The following is a 19,958-nucleotide window of genomic DNA, read 5'->3' as shown; positions in this document are numbered from 1 at the left end:
ACCTTTTTGGTGTTGAGCTGCAGTTGTTTGGAGATTCAAGAACACACCATAACAAACAATGAGAAATGTTACATATTAAATGATTGCAATCAGTTTGTTTGTGAGCACTTGGTTTTGTGTTTTTATACACTTTATTTTAATTTTTCCTTTCAAAAGAATAGATAACTACAGACCTACAAGTGAATACTCCTATTTTAAGTCTCCCTCCCTATTTCCATCCCACATCCCAAGGTCAGTGTGTGTGCATATATACACACATATACATAGATACGTACACACACTGAAATAACAAAATTTTCTCTTACAAGTTTGCAGGTCTAAAAATAGAACAGGTTAGACTATATATGGAGTGTGTTTTTAATTTAATCACATTGTCAGCTCACCTGACTGATACAGTGAATCTGAACCTCTAGCCCGCCATCTAATGGACATCTGGAAGAAAAGTCAAGGTCGTTCTTCACAGCCACTCACTGTCGGAGGGGATTTATATCTTTCCTTATCCTTGTCCTTGCCCTGTTTTGAGTGTTTTTGCCAGCAGCAGCACCTTTACTAGAAATGATAGACATTTTCATCTGATGGTTTGAAATGATTTATGGTACCATAAAATGCTCATTTATTATCTTATGAGAGGTAGCACTGTTGTGCAAATCAAGCCTGCCAAACCCTGAACTTGTGCTTCTTCTGTTAATGGTGTTGAAATTCAGATAAAAGCAATCTATGCACCTTTATTGCAATAGTAATGATAGTATAAGATGATTAGTATAACAATAGTACAGCTGTAACAAAGTGCACCTTACGCTGAGAACCATTCATAGGTTAATACTGTGCCCCTGCTTTAGGTAAAACTTTTTATAGAAAGCAGGTATTTTCTCTGTAATTTAATCTGTAAATATGCATTTTGCATTTTTGGCATGCTACACTTTTCTTAGACTAATATGCTCAATATTTTCAGTGCTTCATAATTCGGATGTCAGAATTAAAAAAAAAAAAAAAATCCACTAATGAAGTCAAAGTTTATTATAGCTCAGTGTCTCAGAGGGCTGTACATAAAATATAGTAATAATGCCCATTTTTAATCTGCATCTGTATTTGATAGTGCTGTACATTTATTAAATGGAATCAATAATGGCATTCACAGTTACTATAACCTGTGTTAGTGTGTATGTAAGTTATTGTTTACTGAAACCCTGTTTCAGTCTTAAGCTGATGTATTATTTGGGGTTATGCAGCTGTACATGTTGTGAAATGGACTTTGGAGGAAGAAAAGTAGGCTGCAATCCTATTTTCAGTCCTGTTTTCTTGAAGTATACATTTCTTAAAGGAACAGTTCACCCCCAAATCAAAAACACCTATTCTTCCTTTTAGCTATTGTGCTATTTATCCATCTAAATAGTTTTGGTGTAAGTTAGAGATGTCTGCCTTCTCTATAATCGAATTAGATGGTACTTTTTTCTTTCTACCAAACTCCACCTGCCAACAGTATCACCACCCAGAAGGAAGTGTGCATCTACTCATGGATGAGAGGATACAGCTCGGCTGAGGAGGACGACATTTATGTTTACATCTGGTGGTGTCACAAGCATGAGTCCTCTGGTACATAAGTAGATGCATGCTTCCTCCTGCGCAGTGATACAGCTGGTGGACAGCACACAAATAATAGTTCCTACATGAAACTGCTCTCACCAAGGTCTGTGGATTATCTTGAGTAACCAGGTCATGACTTCTGGAAAGAGACATTGCTGTTGAGTTTTTCAAATGAAGTCTTTTTTTGGTGCACAAGCCGATTGCCATCTAGTTCCATTGTATTTGAGAGTAGGGAGTCATCTCTACAGCCACTACCCATTGCCACTGTGTTGGATTTTACTGTCAAATCAGTCACCTCAGCTTGTCAGTCTTCTTGACATTGGACATCAATGCACAAGTTAACCAGCAATCATCATTGTATATCTGCTTATGGTAATAATACCAAAGAAATAGAGCAGTTATTGATTTAAGTGACTCATTTTTTAAATAATTTATTTGTAGTTTTTATAGTTTATGTAGAAAAAGCATAGAATTTTGTTATAGATACATTTTATTTTATGTTTTAGCTGGTGAGGAAAAAAGTATGAGAAATTATGTGTTTTTGATTTTGGGGTGACCTGTCACCTTAAACATGTCAGGTAGTTTTATTTTGAAGGCCGTGGCCGGAAGCAATGGATCCCGTCAAGTGTAAGTGAATAGACTACCTGTAAATTCGAAATATGGAAAGGTAACTTTGCGTTAATTAGGTTTTATTTTGGAAGAACATCACCGGAAACGAATTCCCATTAGTGGGTCTGTGGGAGGTAAACAAAGGGAGGACCCTCGTTAACTTGAGTTTCGGCTGCGACTCGGAGAGATGTCGTGCACAAATCAGCGCATTTTACACACGGTGACTGACCACAACAAGCCAGCGGGCTCGTTACGTAAGCGCGCGGCCACAGTACAGCAGGCATTTAAACAGTGAGAGAGGCTGCGTGTCTGTGCGTGAAACTCCAGCTGGAAACTTTTAACTCCGCTCCTGAAGCCTCCGACACCTCCGCCGTGCGTGTTCCCCGTTCATTACCCGGTCATGTCGTCTTATAACAACAGCGCGTGTTTCGGCGAGGCCAGGAGAGTGGCTATTTTCGGAGGGACGCACGGGAACGAGATGTCAGGCGTGACGCTGGTGAACCTGTGGATGAAGAACAGCGCCGAGATCCAGAGGAAACGACTGGAGACCAAACCGTTCATCACCAACCCGAAGGCTGTGGAGAAGTGCACCAGATACGTGGACACGGACCTGAACCGAGCCTTCAGCCCCGAAAACCTCAGGTAAAAACACACACATACACACACACACACACACACACACAGCTGACCGAGCTCCCAGCTGTCATACACCTACTGTACCGTGTTGTTGTTGTTGTTGTTCCTGTCTGCTGCTGTCATACATGTTGAACTGAAACTTCGTCATGGCACGGATCCAGAAAACAGGTTCACATTTTAAAAACACACACCGTTTTTGACATTATGATTTGGTTTTGAGCTCAATTTAATGAGAAAAACAAAGGCATTGCACCTGTGTATATCTATACTGTAAACCGTGACATTGCCTGGGTGGTCCTCTGTACATTTTCTCGTTGGGGCAGTGTTTTTTTTTTTTTTTCTTGTTTTGTTTGTTTTGTTTTTTGTTTTTTGTTGTTTGCAAGTAAAATTGTTAAAATAAAAAAATCTAACAGTGTTTCACCTCCAGTATCTGGACTATAGCGAGTGGAAACGCGATGGAAAATGTAATGACAGCGTAATTATGCAACATTAATGACAACATTGACTACATGTGTTTGCTTTTCCAGACAAACGAGGTCGACGTATAAGATATCTTGCGTAAAGAGCGCGAGGTTCACACAATAGAATGAAAAACAACACGTTTTTTTGCGGCTAAACGTAGCCACATATGTAGACCGTGTATAGTGTAGGTATATAAATTGTATAGAGCGACTTGTAACATATGATTTACGCTGATTTATACTAGGAATTCCTACAGTAAAACAAGTCACGTGGACATTTCCATCAAAATGTTATCATCACAGGTAGTGTCTGTGTGTTTACCATCAGCCCATGTCCCCCTGCCCGCCCCCCGTGGCCCCCTCTGCCAATAACAGCGGAGCAGCGTGCCTCGTCCTCCCGGACTGTCAGCCAGCAGGAAAAACGTGAGCGAAACGTGACCGAGCTGCAAATGAATTAAGACGATTTTTTTTTTTTTTTTTTCAAATTCGTTCCTCTTCCAGTGCACTATAGCGGAAAATAAGGGCTTACGCAAACGCTGGCACATATAGTTAGTGTGCATGAACACACACAGCACAGCAGCCTATTGACTAATGTGGTTGGATAATACCATTGTACTCTACTATAAATTAATCATTACAGGAAGCTATGAACACCCATTAGATGGAGCAAAAAAAAAAAAAAAAAAAAAGTCTTGCACTATAATAAGAAACTTTCTCATTAAATGTAAAAGACACATTATTTTGAAATATTAAGTCATTATTTTGAGATATTAGCTCATTATTATGAGCTATGAGGTCACTGTTGTGAAATATTAAAGGGATAGTTAACCTCAAAATGAAAATTCAGTCAGGTTTAGTTTTTACTCTACAAAACACTGCTGGAGTTTCACAGGAAGGCAGTGTTGCAGAATCTTACAAACAGTGGAAGTGAATGGTGACCGGTTTTCAAACATAAAAAACAACAGAATAAAAACATAAAATGGCTCCATACTGCTCATTTGGTGTGATCCAAGTCTCCCGAATCCCCAACGTGCCAAGCTGACTTGAAAGACATCATTTACACCATGTTTTTAACCTGAATCTTCACTGTACGTCCCAACTGTGCAAACGGCATGTTGGGACTTTAGGAGACTTGGATTATGCCAGACAAGCAGTATGGAGGAATTTTATGTTTTCTTTTCCAGCTGTTTTTTATGTTTGAAAACTGATCACCATTCACGTTACATGGTTTGGGAGATTCTGCAGCACTGTTTTCCTGTGAAACTCCAGCAGTGTTTTGTGGACAAACAAAAAATACAAAACAAAGTGACCCTCAATCAAAAAGAGGGTGAGTAGATAATGACTGAATTTTCATTTTTGGGTGAACTATCCCTTTAACTCATTATTTTGAGATATTGTCTCATTATTATGGGATATTAACTCATTATTTTGAAATACTAACTCATTATTTTGCGATACTAATTAATTATTTTGAGATACTTATTATGATGAGATACTAACTCATTATTTTGAGATCGTTTATCATTTTAATGACTCACAGGATGTTCTTTTTTCATTATATTGGCAAAAATGAGTTTTCATTGTACCTGCTGAGGAAGTTGTAGTTTTATCACCATGTCTGTCTTCTTAATCTTGGACTTTTTCATATTCATTTTCCTGTAATGGGAATGTTGCAATTTGTGCTTATACACAGCTGAGTGACGATAACTGTCCCTCAGTATTATTATTACATAATTTTCCATGCCACATTTTAGTCTCTTTGTGATATTTCCGAGGTCTGACGTAATGTTTGAAGATATTTTACTGTGGATTATAAAATGATGGTAAAAGCTCAGATCACACTGTTTGGGTGAAAGTTACTGTCACGTCCTTATCGTGCAAATTTTGATTGATCTTTAAAGATCTTCTCAACCCTCTTCAGCTTACAGCCTCTCTCTCAAGGCAACATATAAGAAGATTAAAAGCTCATGCCCTTTTCTTCAACTGAAATAGACTGACAGCTCTGCTCGTCCTCATATTTACTGTCCCCTCAGCTGAAGTTGGTGTATTGGAGAACATTTTATCAGCTGTAGTCCACACTGTGCCTGTGTGCTAATGTCATGGCAGTCCAGACAATACCAGATATTTGCTGAAAATGGGGTCAAAAGAGCAGATGTGAGGGAGGTGAGACAATATGGGCAGCAGAGGTGCTGTTCTACAGTAGCTCGGAGAATGTCCTAGACTAGTGGTTATGTTGAAATGCTTTAAAAGAGAAGGGAAGCTCTGATTCTCTGCTCAGACATGTCTGTGTGGAGCGGGGGAAGCAAGTTTAGCCCGGGGACAAATCACATTTCTCAGGGATCCTTTAGTGCAGACATGCATGGCTTGGAGAAAGGGGTTTAAATTTACTCTTAACAGTCACGAAAGGCCACTGTCCCGCTGAATGACACAGCTTTTGTACTCCAGCTTAGACTCAATGTCCTCCATGACTTTCTACTTTAACATATTAGGTGAAATCATGGTAATTATTAAGATTTAATATGCTGTTATTGATGTTTTTCACCTGTTTTTTGGCTTTTGAGACATGTTGTGCATACATTCAGGTCATTTTAACCTCACAGTTACTGTGTTTATGTGTAGGCTGTTACACACAGAGATTTTTCCATTATGGTTGACAGTGAGGTGTAAGTGTGACAGGGCGTCTAGGTCAAGTAGACACCCTGGTGTAAATCATTAACATGCTTCATAACTTATTGTTTCTTCAGCAGAATTGACTGATAAGCTGTGAATGTGTTACCATCTGACTGTGTTCTCATGCTTTGTGTGTGTGTGTGTGTGTGTGTGTGTGTGTGTGTGTGTGTGTGTGTGTGTGTGTGTGTTTGTGTGTGTCCTGCAGTGCTCCGGGAGGAGATCACCTGCCATACGAGGTGCAGAGAGCCCAGGAGATCAACAGGATATTTGGGCCTAAAGGCACCCCAGACGCCTACGATGTCATCTTTGACCTCCACAACACAACGTCCAACATGGGCTCCTGCATGATTCTGGAGAGCTCCAAAGACCACTTCAATCTGCAGATGATGAACTATATTAAGGTGACAGCCTTGTAGAGCAAAACTGAAATGTTTTTAATTGTACAGCACAAATGCACATCCTGTGAGAGCATTTAATCTGCAACAATTCTGTTAAAAATTAGTGTCATTTGTCAAACTTATTAACAGACCCCAGTAAGAAATGTCCCATAAATATGTTTTAAATATCCACCACTTTACTTTGCTGCCAGACAAGCTTTTCCAGCAGGAAACCACCACTATATAAGCCAAATATTGTTCTATCCAGCGCAACCAGACTCCTTTACTCCTGTACCTCACATGGTACAGAACTGGTTTACTGCTGCCTTGATCTATTAGTTTTTTTTGTGTTATTTTGTGACTTTGGTGAAGCCGAACTTACATTTTAAAACACAGATGTCAGTGATGTAAAATCACTGTTTTTTGTTTTTGTCAAAAGAGTCTGGTGGCTTTGCAGAGAGCGATTCTTGGCTTAAATGATGGTGGCTTCTCATCAGAAAATGCTGTCTGATGGCACGGTAAAGCATTTAAAATACTCTACTCTAGATATAGCTTGCACTTAATTATACACATTTTTATGTGTTTAAAATCAGTTTTGATGCTGACCCTGTCTACAGCAGTACATTGCTCAGCTTCTTACACCAGTACTCCAGTACTACTTGAGTCTGAACTATCCCTTTAATGTTTTACCAATAGATCTCTTTGGACAAGTTCAGTTAACCCATGTAAACAAATCTAATCACCAGTTTACCTTGAAGTGTTGACAAACTCATCTAAAGGATCAGCCATTCAACTAAACCAGATGGACCAGAGGGACCAGAGGGACCTGATTTGAGCCACAAATCCACTATGAGCCTGAAAAGACACTTAAAACTGTAGAACATGTTCATCTGTAATAGATGGTGCAGATAGTACTTCAGCGACAGTTTATCCACATAACATTTGCTTTGGCACATTTGAATAATTACTACAAATAAACTATGAGAAATCAAAAGCAGTTTACAAGTCGATTCATGGCAAAAACACAAGCCTTACTTTCCTGATATTACACGAGCTTGCTCACCAGTTTGTCTTGTATCAGCCCGTTGTCAGCTCTAGTTCCTTCTTTTGCACTTCAACAAAGAACAAAGGCATGCAGAGCAACACCAGGGAAGCAAAGATCAGCCAAATGCAACATGCTCTTTGTGACTGTAAGCAATAGAGGTTATGAGAAAAATGTTTGGGAACACTTTACTTGAAGGGTTATGCATAAGACTGATACGACATGACATAACCATTACATGACATCCGTCACGAACATGAAGGAATCTTTATGAATGTTTATGGCTTTTGTCTTTAAGTGTCGTTTGGTTAATTGTGACATTTTTAATGTAAAGTTGACATTGTTTGGACACCCTAACTTTGCATAACAAATAACATAATTGACCAAATGACATTTAATGGAAACAGTCATAAAGATTCCTTAATGTTCATGACAGATGTCATGTAGGGTTGTTCTGATGTCGGTATTGGGAAAATACCTCCAATACAACCTAAAATGCACCAATCTCATTCCCCATAATTTATTAACCCGAAATTGGACCCTTTTTACCAACCTTTTTTTTTTCTCAGGATGGTGAAGTGTTCTATGTTGATGTTCTATGGCAGTGATTCCCAAAGTGTGGGCTGGTGCCCATTGGTTGGCCTGGAGAGAGAAATAAATAAATAAAATGTTAAGTTTCAATTTTATACATTTGACATTGCCATAAAATATTTATGATTAATTTTGAAAAGTAGTCAGAGCTAATAATACAAACCCACAGGATTTAAATTCTGTCTTATTTTTCATTTATCTAACTTAGTATTCTGTCACAGTTACACCAGGCAGTATTTTATATCTCGTCATTGGTATGATTAGTCTGGTGTGCTGATCAGAGTTGATCAGAACAATTGAATTAAGCAACTGTCATCATATATCATCATAAATATCATCCTACAATAAATACATCTATCCCAAAAAGCCATTAAACACATCATATATAGAATCCATTCAAGTAACCCAGCTCCTCCAGTCATTCAGAGACTTCAGTCAAAATAAATAAAAACACTCTACTATTATTTGAATAATCTCCGGTTTAAAGTCACGATCATTGTTGGACTTTTTTATCCATTAGATTAATGATGACGGCCCTCAATGGTAACGACTCTCCAGATGAATTACGGAGACAAGAATCATATAGCTGTTTGTGCTGAAAATGATGTTGTGCCGTCACTGATCATCGAGACAGACATCCAGCTTCAACTTGATTCATGCACACATTCACTGTGTTTGTCAGTCTGTGATTGTGTGTGTCATATTTGTTCTGTGTGGGTTGCTGAAGATTTAATTTTCCATTCAGTCAAGCGAAACCTTGAAGCAGTCACTCACAGTTAGTCTGCTTGAGACAGTCGGCTGACTATGTTAAGGTATTTTTTTTTTTTTTTTTTTTAAATCTGCAGCTGAGATCTTGTTTTTGTGGGTTTTGTGTTGCAGAAAGCCATCGCTCCGGCCAGTTGTCTTGTTCTGCTCAATGAACATCCTCTGTTGAAATATTCCACTTCACGCTCTGTTGCCAAGCACCCTGTTGGTGAGTCTCTCAAGTCCAGCCAAATTACTCCGGGGGCTGTATTTAAAGGGATAGTTTGGATTGTTTGAAGTGGGGTTGTATGAGATATTTGTCCAGAGTCAGTATAATACACTGACTACAGTAGATGGATTCAGCCCAGTAGCAGTTTGGAGGAGTAGTGGCCAAGAGGCAATGTGCTGCTGTGGACAGAGTCAGCAGCAAAACTTATTTTAGCCACCTAAAAAAGATAAAATAATTAATATCAGTTCATGTACACTGTATTTTGAATATTTTCACCTCTTCACCTTGCCATCAGGCAGCCCTTTCTGATGGGAAACTGAAGTTATTTCACATTTTATATAGCTCTCTCCAAACCCCCTAGACTCATACATTAGATAGCTAATTATAGCAACATGCCAGATAACAAGCTAGCTAATCTACATCAGTTACTGGTTAGCTACCTAGCCAGCCTTTTGCTAATGTTGGCCAACTTGAGATTAGACATTATATCACTTTTACAGGTCCCCAGCAACATCTTTTAGTCATCTTCAAAACTTGGTTTTCTTTTCAAATGAGAAAATGGGCCCAGCACATAGCATATCTTAGTACAGAAACAGGAAAGAAGAAAGTTGACTGAGATTCTGCTTCTGGCTAAAATAGTTTTTCTGTTGTCCCCGTCCACATGACATATTTTTAGCTTCCTTGCTGGTACTCCTGTCTGCTTCTCCGACTAACTACACAGAAGTGCCTCATCCAACCCCCTTCAAAGAATCCAATCTAGCTCTTTTAGATGTTTCTTAAGGCATGCATTCAGTCGGAAGATAATCATTTTCCAAGTGTGAATGTGTCTTCTGAATATTTTTGTTGCAGGTCTGGAAGTTGGTCCTCAGCCTCAGGGTGTTTTGAGGAGTAACATCTTTGAAGCGATGAGGGTAATACTGAAACATGCCCTAGACTTCATCGAACTGTTTAATGAAGGTACGGCAAGTTCATGTTTCTTAAAGTGTGCAGGAAATGCTAAAGTAGTAAATTATCTCTCTGTGATTTTGACTCAGGGACGACTAATATCATGATTCATAATGTGTTATGCAATAGAAAAATAGGTTGTTTACAGTCTGTCTGCCTGTTTGTCAGCATCATCGTGACGAGAAACATTCTGTGACAAAATGCCCATGGGTGCCCGTCTGATTCATCCAGATGTACCTATCTCTAAATTTATCTGCATCTGGCTCATCCCGCCTCCGCTCTGCCCCTTCTCTTCCCCGGGGCGCAGAACAGCGTTTGCAATGTTTAGGTGCAGGGCAGCGTTTCCTTCCCTTTTTTTTACGTAAACAAGCGCTCTGTGCCAACTGTGAGTTGCAGTCTGTTGGTTACCCCTGACCGGCCTGCTGTTTGAATGGCCTGCTTGTTGGGAGTTGGTCAGTTTCCATGTCATTAGAGTCTGGCTGCCAACGGTGTGGTAATCTTCTGTCGTGGGGCCACACTGGTGCTGATGAATGCTGGGACACGGTGATGAATCGGTGTTCCTGCGCTTTGAAGCTGGACAGACTGAAGGAACAAGTTGCATAGTTATAATTGTTAAAGTGGGAAATGACTTTCTGTGGCGAATGACAATCACAGAGATTCAGCAGGGGAAACTGTTTGTCCTGTTTGCTCTGTGGTGCCACCTGCATAATAACACGGCTCAGTGGTCTGACGCTTGTGTAGGAAAGCAATTCATTTACACATCTAGTTACTTAATGTCCAAGCTCTGCCAAAAACCACTGCACGTCCTGTTCCTGTTGTTCCTGTTGTTGAGTAAGGCCACCCTGGCAGTGTGGTGCCTTCCAGCTTCAAGTTCAACAACCTTTACCAAAATACTACAGTGAAGATATATATGAGATTAAAGGTCCAGTGTGCAGGATTTAAGGGAATCCAGTGGCAGAACGTGACAGAAATGGAATATAATATCCATAAGTACGTTGCCTTGGTCCTCTTCCATGGAAGCCACCATGTTGAACCATCCTGCATCTTCAGCAGCCCAAACCAAACACTGGCTCTAGATGTGGCCTCTCTCGCTTTTAGCCAGTTCTGTGACCATCGTAGGTTTTCCTTCCTCCTTCCCATTTTCACAGGGAGAATGTGGTGTGAGAACTCACAGCTAGATGACACTAAATCCGACACACTGGTCTTTTGAGTATACTGGTGTAAAAGCTGATGTTCAGACTTACCAGTCTGTCTTAAAAACCCAACAGCTGATTGGACACAAGTATGCACATATGAATAGAAATGAAAAGGGACAGACACAATTAAACCAAATAGCAACTTCATAGATCATATAAATATTTATATTAATATAAATATTAATATTATGAGTAATACTTTCTTTTTTTATTTTTGACAGTACTTCCATATAAAAGTTCTGAATCAGTGTGAACTTTATACCAATCTTCGTTATGAAGCAAAACTAATTAGTCTCATCTTAGTGTTTTTAAGTTTTAAAATTCAATTTTGTTTTTTCACTTATTGATATGTCATATTCATCAGCCATTTTAGCAACATGGCTCTATGGATGATGATGATGTCAAACTGGTCAATGCTTTGGTCCAGACAAAAATATCTCAAAAACTATTGGAGTGATTTTATACAGATATTTATGGTGCCTGCTGACTTTGGTGTCAGATGAATTTGGTACAGATATCCACTCTGCTCAGGTGATGAATCCACATAAATGTTGATGATCCCCTGACTTTTCCACTCACATTTTTTAACTATCCTGTGAAAAATCTCAACATCTACTTGCTGGATTAAGTGGTGTAAATTTTATACAAACGTCCACAGTTCTCAGAGGAAGAATCTCTGGTGATCCCCTGACTTTTCCTCCTTAATCAAGTCAACATTTTAATTTGTCCAACAGCTAATCAGCCTCTTAGCCTTCTTTTTTCTGTCCTTAATTTCAAAATGGCTTAAAGTACTGAGAGTTTTGTTCCACCAACTGAAGTAACTGTCATACATCTGAGGCTAAACTGACCTCTTCAAAATGCACTAATCAAAAATCACACATAATCATAATGTGATGGTTAATACTCTCTTCTGTGGAGCAGTAGCAGTATTTATTCCATAGCTGATATTTGGGAAATTTCAGGACTTCTTTTATTTTAGGACCCACAAAATATTCCCAGAGAGCACATTCTTTTTTTATTTAAGTCTAAACAGTGGACAGTGAATTTAGGAACTCATTGTTTGTTTAGTGTCATTTTCTTTTGTTTTTTGCTTGTTTGGTTTTCTTCTTCTTGTCTTAGATTGTTTTATTCTTACATAATCAGAGGTATTATTCTTGTTTTGGTTTTAGCAGGAACTATAGTAAGATTGAGAATAGCTGATTTCTGTTTTTTCTTAATTTCTCTTTTTTTCTTCTCTTGTTCAACAATAATTGCGTGTCTTTGTACAATATTAAGTCCTCCATAGTTTTTGGACTACAGGATTTTTGAGGATCATTATAATATTGATATGATTGTTGTTTCCTGTGTGTTGTACAGGCATGGAGTTCCCTCCCTGCACTGTGGAAGTTTTCCGAGTCTCAGAGAGGATTGATTACCCCAGAGATGCCAATGGAAACATTATCGCCATGGTGCACCCCAACCTGCAGGTAAAAATGAGAAAACACTCGAGCCCAAGTCTCTGACCTATTGAACCTGTAAATATGAATTGTTATGAAAGAGGAAATGACACGTCCTTGGTTAATGTGAAAGCGTGTTATTTCAGTTTGAGCAACACGCTCAGGTTACTCACTGCTTGTTGTTGTTTCAGGACTGCGACTGGGAGCCGCTGAACCCCGGTGACCCTATGTTCCAAACATTTGACGGAAAGACCATCCACTACCAGGGCCCAGGCACCGTCTATCCCACTTTTATTAATGAGGCGGCCTATTATGAGAAACAACAGGCGTTTGTAACCACCAGGCGAGAAACCCTGGTAGCAAGTGCCATCAGAAAAGCATGAGAACTGGTTTGTGAGGCTAAAAGCGATCATGAATACATGTTAGCCGCAGCATCAATCTACTGTATGTATAGATTTTGCACTTTGTTCTGTTAGCAAATGAGACTTTCCTCACATAATGACTAGATACCCTCTTTTACACACTGATTTAGTTTTCTATGCATTTACTATCAGAAAATCAATTAACTATGCAAAGAGTCACTGTGAAAGTCTTTGATCTGGAGACTGGTATGTTGCTGTGGTAAGTATTTATGATACTGCTGTTATTTTAAAGATATATTTACATGAAATCAAATAGGTTTTTATTTTATTAAAGGCCAGGCCTAATCATTGATGGCTTATTAATTACAAGCCCAATTCAAAAAAAGTTGGGATGTTGTGTAAAACTTGCAAACAGAGAGCAATGATTTGCAAATCTTTTCACTATATTCAACTGAATACAGAACAAAGACAAGATATTTAATATTATATTTTTGTGAGTATACACTGAATTTGATGCCTGCAAGAAGTTCTAAAAAAGTTGGGACAGGAACATGTTTACCACTGGAACAGAGGACGCTAATAGTTGAAATTTTGAAAGCAAAATTCTTTCCCATTCTTGCTTGATATATGAGTTCTGGTGCGGAAGAGTCTGGGGTCTCCATAACTGTAATTTGTGCTTCATAATGCGCTGCATATTTTCAGTGGCAGACAGGTCGGGCCTGCAGTTAGGTCAGTCTAGTACCTGAACTTTTTTATGACAAAGCCATGCTGTTGTAACATTTGCAAAAAGTTTCTTGGCCTTGTCTTGCTTAAATAAGAAGGGACGTCTCTGACAAAGATGTCGTCTTGATGGCAGCATATGTTGCTCCAAAACCTGTATGCACCTTTCAGCATTAATGGGGCCTTCACAGATGTGACAGTTACCCATGATGCCACGGGCACTAACATACCACCGTACCATCACAGACGCTGGTAACAATCTGGATGGTCCTTTTCTTCTTTAACCTGGAGGTCATGATGGCCATGATTTCCAAACACAATCTGAAATGTGGGCCCATCAGACCACAGCACACTTTTCCACTTTGCATCAGTGAATCTCAGATAAACCTGGGCCTCAGAGAGGTTAGCAGCTTTTCTGGATGTTGTTGATATATGGCTTTCACTTTGTATGCTAGAGTCATAACGTACATTTATAGATGCAATGACACACTCTGTTTACTGACAATATTTCCAAAGTTTTTCCGTGTCCATCTAGTATCCTTTATACAATTATCTGAGTTGTTAATGCAGTGCTGCCTGAGGGCTCAAAGGTCGCAGGCATTCCGTGTTGTTTTTCAGCCTCGCCGCTTAAGAGCAGAGATTACTCTGGATTCTCTGAATCTTATAATGATATTATGGATTGTAGATGTGAAATCCCTAAATTCCTGCAGTTTTGTGTTGAGAAACGTCCTTAAACTGTTGGACTATTTACCCACCCACTTTTTCACAAAGTGATGAACCTCAAACCATCCATGCTTGGACTGAGCCTTTCGAGGATGCCCCTTTAATACCCAATCATGAGACTGTCATCTGTTATCAATTAACCTTTTTACCTTTTGAATGTCCCAAACATGTTTTTTTTTTCCACAACTTTCCCAGTCTTTTGTTGCCTCTTAGCCAACTTTTTTGAAACATGTTGCAGGCATCAAATTCAGAATGAGTGTATATTTACAAAAAAAACAATAAATTTGATCAGTTTGAACATTAAATATCTTGTCTTTGTACTGCATTCAATTGAAAATAAGTCAAAAATTATTTTTAAATCATTGCATTCTGTTTTATTTATGTTTTATATAACGTCCCAACTTTTTTGGGATTGGGGTTGTATTATATAACACTCCTACTACTGCTCAGGACGGCCATTGAGGAACATAACTTTCAACTTTTGACCCAAAACTGTACGTTGTTTGTCTTCTTCTGAGAATATATTTGTAACATCTCTGGCAGGGTGTTTGTGGCCTTTGATTCTACCTACCTGTAACTCCAGTGGTTGCATCTGTGGTGCTGTCCTATCGTTGCCTTAATGGAGATTTCAGAGAAAATTGCACAACAAATTTGGAGTGGAACTTGTAGATTATATGTGTTGATAACAAGGTATTATTTTGATAAGAAAAAATGGTATATGTTCTGTTCCTCCTTCTACACAAATGGGATGCAGTTTGAAACGTGTTTTATAATAATATATTTGTGTCTATTTTGATATACTTGTACTGTATGTTTGGTTTCAAGTGATGTACTGTATAACGTTGAATCATGAAGCATATGTACTTTCTAATATTTCTACGTCTGTCGTCTCAAAGTGTATCGCTGTGGTCTTGCAGTAATTAGTTTTTCATCCAGCAATATTTTCGGTAGCAACATTTATATGATTAGTACTGTACTTCCTGTAAGTCCTTGTGGAAACGATCCATTCAATAAATGTAGTACTATGCCATACCGTGCTGTTTCATTGTTTGCAGCTGCACCCTTCACACTGTGGGCTTTGTCATGTAGGGAGCACCTGCAACCACAAGAGGGCGTGACATAACCACTGCTTGAAGCCCTCTCTGTTGATTCGCTCAATGCTGCAGCACAGAATATACTGGAGAAGCCAGTCACAGTTTGTCAGAGCTGAATATTTGGCTCCTTATCTGCATTTCATTACATTGCAGACAGAGTGTAGTCGTTCAAGGAATTTACCCTGTAACTATTTCATTACTCTCTGTCCCATAGCTGAAATATAACACCCAGTTATTTAATCTTGACTGTGTTACTAATACATCAGAAACACCACTAGTATGAAAATAACCATGCACATTCATTATGTTTCCCCTGTTTGGAAGAATGTCGAAGAATGTTGAAATTCTATATCAAGTAGATGTCATTTGGTAGAACTCAGGTTACGTTTGAAGTCATGACTTCTATACAACTGATTTAAGGGGACAGGTCAAAATCTGTCCTTTTAAATAAAAATTAAAGATGCATATTTTTTTCCTACCTGTATTGCTAATTATCCATCTATCCATCTTGTTTTGATGTGAGTTGAAGAGCATGAGCACCAAAGCTGTACAGTATGTTACAGAAAACATGTTCAGTGTTTATATGCAGATGTGTTTACAGTGACACGTCCATTTTCATACAGTAAATCAAACAGTTACAGCATAGTTGAATATTTATTTGTGTCTTTCACCCTGTTGTTGTTTGCCTCATACTATGGGCTGCTTCTCTTTTGCTGCAATGAATTCCATTCAACAACTTAATTAGATGTCTCAGGTGTCCCAGGACATCTGGAATTGAATGGGAGGGAAGTAGGTCAAGAGGTGTGGACAAAAACCATTCAAAATATGTTCTGTTGTGGCGAATGGATTAGCAAAAACATACAAATCCCAACTTTAAAACAGCTGAGATGTTGTGTCATTCTTGCTTGATACACACACTTCAGGTGCTCACCAGTCTGGGGTCTCTAATGCGCCAGGCATTTTCAATGGGACACAGTGGGAATGTTCAATGGGAACAAGTGCAGAACGTGTCTTGCTGGAGGAGGCTGGGGTGTCCCTGAAGAAGACATTGTCTGGATGGATATGTTGCTCCAAAACCTTTCAGCATTAACGAGGCCTTCACAGACATGCCACGACACTGGCTTTTGAACTTTTCACAAGTAACAATCTGGATGCTACTTCTTTTTATTCCTGAGAACACGATGTCCAAAGATTACCACTTTCCATCAGTCCATCTCAGATGAACTTGTGACCAAAGACGTTGGCAGTGTTTCTATCCCCTGTTACCAGTTAACCCGTTTACCTGTCCAACTTTCCTGGTCTTTTGTTGCCCCTTTTCCCAACTTTTTAGAAAGATGTTACAGACATCAAATTTAAAATGAGTGTATATTTACAATAAAACAACAGTTTATCAGTTTGAAAATCATGGCATTCTGTTTTTACTTACATTTTATACAATGTCCACACTTTATTGGAACTGGGGTTTGTACAGTATATCTGCTGGAGGTGTAATACATGTCCATTTAGATCAAAGCAGTGTTGAATTTGTTGTTAGATAACTGAAAGCACTTTAGGAATGAGATGTAAAGAATGTTGTCTGCCAACTACACTCTTTGTGCATGGCCCTACCATTTCCCCAGACATGTCATTATCTTTAGACTGAACAAACACTGAGCTAAGAGCCATCATAACCTTGTGTTAGGCCTTTGGTTTACTGACATAAGACCATTATATCAGGAAGAAGGAAACTGTCATACTTATGCATTCCACAAACTGTGGGTTAACCAGAAAAGTGCATACATTTCCTGCTATACTATATCATGTTAGGCTTGCGATTAGTAATTCAGTTTGATAACTACAGGCTGGTCATAGCCTTTCTCATCTATTCATTACAGTAACCCAATCAGGGCTCTCAGGCCTGGAGCAAGTGCTGATCAATGATTCCTCCTGGCCTCTGAAAGCTTTTAGGAGAATGATGTTTCAGTTCTGGGCAGGGATCCAAACGGGCACTTCAAAACACCAAGCGTCCTTCTCTGCCTCCACCCTCCCCTGTCATCCTCAGTCCATATAGCGATAACTTTCTCTTGCGTTGTATAGCATTACAACTCTGGTTTACTGGAAGTCTCCTGCTTGGCTGCACACCAAGTTTTCACATAGGCGCAGCTGCACGCATCCTGCTGAGATGAAGGTGATTAGGTTTTTGGTTCAGTCCTGTGTGTAATCATCAGTCATGAAAACCACTATGATCAAAAGTTTTCAAGGTAAGATATGACATTTTTTTGTTCCATCGCTACATTTCAGAATGCTGAACTATTAAATGTCAAGCGTCTGCCTGATGTGCCACAAATCAAGTGGGTGGGAGAGGCTGAGAAGAGTCTCATTTCTCACCAAAGATTATTCTGCAGTGATGAAATCGCATCAGTCAAAACAAGAAAGAGAATGAGGATGTGTTTATCTGCTGAGAGATATGACGTGCCTGTATCCAACATGCATGCAGAAAAAGCACACGCACTAATGTATTTAATATCCATGGGAGATGCCGGTCCACGCTGTTTAAACGATGAGTGAGATAATAGGAGACCCACAAATGCACCTGAGTAACCTAATACATACTGAGCTCCATACGCCAGGGTTTCTCATTGTCTTTCAGTGTCACTCAAAGCAAGTGTTACAGTTGCCCTGTTCAATGGATGTCATGATAGTTGTATCATGGTTCTAGTAAGACAAAAAAATAGTCAGTTGTCATTGTCAAATGTGCCACCATTTTAGCTTGAATACAAAAACATGATCAGCACATCAGAAAAAAAAGACAGTGTTAATTGTGTTTTTAATGCTTGAGATCAGCTGTCTTTGTTCAGTACTCTAAATTAATTTGTTTTTTCATTCTGGCTTTGCATAAATCAGGCAAAACAAGCAGATCAGTGGAGGTGCACACTATCCAGTAGGTCGGTACTTTATCAAGCAAAACCAACCTGCAGTTTGCTGCTGTATATATAAAACTGAGTTATGACTTGAATCAAACTACTATACACCTTCTCTTGAATATGTTCACAAATTTCTTAATAAATACATGTCTCTATTATGGAAAGGCTCTTCTGTGACAAATATTTTCATTTGTCATTTACAGCATATTGAGTTTCTTTGCCTGATGGTTGTTTGTTATCAGAGCACAGGAGTGGTGAACTCTTTTTGGCTGCCTCACTTCACTACTTGTTGCATTCAAGTGCTGTCAGGATTTTTGTTCCACTAAATGTGAAAGGGAATATTTAAATTCCATTCAGTTCAATTTCATTTCAAATTTTTTTTCAGACTGGGGATGCCCCTGTGGCTCAGTTATTGAGGTGTGCCTCCCATGTGCTGAAGCTATCAGTCCTCCGCAGCACCCTGGGTTCAGTTCCGGCCTGTGGTCTTTGCTGGTGTCATCCACACTTTCTTTACCTGCAAAAAAAATCAGACAAAATGGTTTAAAATATGACATACATACCAAAAACAATCTGGCATTTAATTTTAAACTCGTCTGTGTTTTCTGAACCTGGAGGAGTACCAAGAGCAGCTCTTCCTAAGGTTGGTTAAAGCCTTTAAGATTCTGTTCTCTGACTCATCCAAATGACACATAAAATTATACATCGGATGTCTTAAAAGTGCCTCAGATATAGGAGCACCAGAGAACATCAGCTGGCACTATTCCATCTGGGAACCTGAAAAAGCAATTTCATTGCATCAAGACACTATGAGCCCCTGCATCCTGTTTTTCCTGTGGCTACACCAAAGATGAGCTGAGAGCTTTAAATTGCAAACATTTTACACAGAACACAAACTGTACTTGTGAACATATTGGCCTGAGCATATAGTCATATTAGATATTTTATCTGGAGATAAGCATTGTGTACATTTGACGGTAAACTTTTAATGATATCACTATTATACCTTATAATCTACTCTGTGAAATTTAGGAACGTGAGCTACATAATAACTGTGTTTATGTGACAATTGTGATTATTTACTTTGGTGTTTATCTTATTTTATTTTATGTATTTATTTATCTTCTAAATTTTAATTTGTATTGATGCTTGCTTGTTAGCTTATAAACATATATTCAATATCACTTACAAATTAATGTAAAACACCTTTTGCCACTCTGGTAATCTAACAGAGACTAGGCTCTTGCACCGTGGCTGATTTCTAAATATTTTTAATTAACATATTTCATTGCCATTTTAGGGATCATCACAAATTGAGTTGTTCATACATTTCAGTTAAAAATTGTAATTATGAATGAGGTACATTGGTGTGAAACAGAACAAAATACAATAGAGGAAAGTCTGTAACAGGCTAATTGTCTCACCTGGGTAGTCATTCTGAGGGAAGGTAGGTCAGACTCCTAACGTAAGATTTTGAAGTGCTAAAGCTACAGGAGCAATATTTTTTCAACCAAAGACGAACACACCTCCTTTAAAATCTGGTACTGAGAAGTGCTGCATTGATTTATCATAAAACAACGTACACGCTACACTTGTCCGAGGAGCACCTGAAGGCAGCATGTCTCAATACAGGAAGTCT

General features: G+C 38.8%; 1 protein-coding gene across 1 annotated transcript; it reads left to right on the top strand.

Moving 5' to 3' along the window:
* The first annotated feature begins 2,243 nt into the window (after window positions 1-2,243).
* On the top strand, window positions 2,244-13,428 carry aspa (aspartoacylase). Its single transcript, XM_084730809.1, has 6 exons — window positions 2,244-2,835; window positions 6,166-6,361; window positions 8,850-8,943; window positions 9,793-9,900; window positions 12,441-12,550; window positions 12,712-13,428. Exons 1-6 carry the CDS (start codon window positions 2,594-2,596, stop codon window positions 12,901-12,903), a joined length of 942 nt encoding a protein of 313 aa, XP_084586935.1. The 5' UTR covers window positions 2,244-2,593; the 3' UTR covers window positions 12,904-13,428.
* The last annotated feature ends 6,530 nt before the right edge of the window (window positions 13,429-19,958 follow it).

The sequence above is a fragment of the Lutjanus erythropterus genome, chromosome 11 (assembly GCF_056507025.1).
Source record: "Lutjanus erythropterus isolate fLutEry1 chromosome 11, fLutEry1.hap2, whole genome shotgun sequence".
Taxonomy (NCBI): Eukaryota; Metazoa; Chordata; class Actinopteri; order Lutjaniformes; family Lutjanidae; genus Lutjanus; species Lutjanus erythropterus.
Note: the sequence above shows the minus strand (reverse complement) of the source record. Positions and strands in the feature narration are given on the sequence as shown.

Coding starts and splice junctions, on each gene's coding strand:
- aspa (XM_084730809.1), top strand. CDS start 2,594: ATGTCGTCTTATAACAACAGCGCGTGTTTCGGCGAGGCCAGGAGAGTG. Junction 8,944..9,792: donor TGTTGCCAAGCACCCTGTTG/GTGAGTCTCTCA, acceptor TTTTTGTTGCAG/GTCTGGAAGTTGGTCCTCAG. Junction 9,901..12,440: donor CATCGAACTGTTTAATGAAG/GTACGGCAAGTT, acceptor TGTGTTGTACAG/GCATGGAGTTCCCTCCCTGC.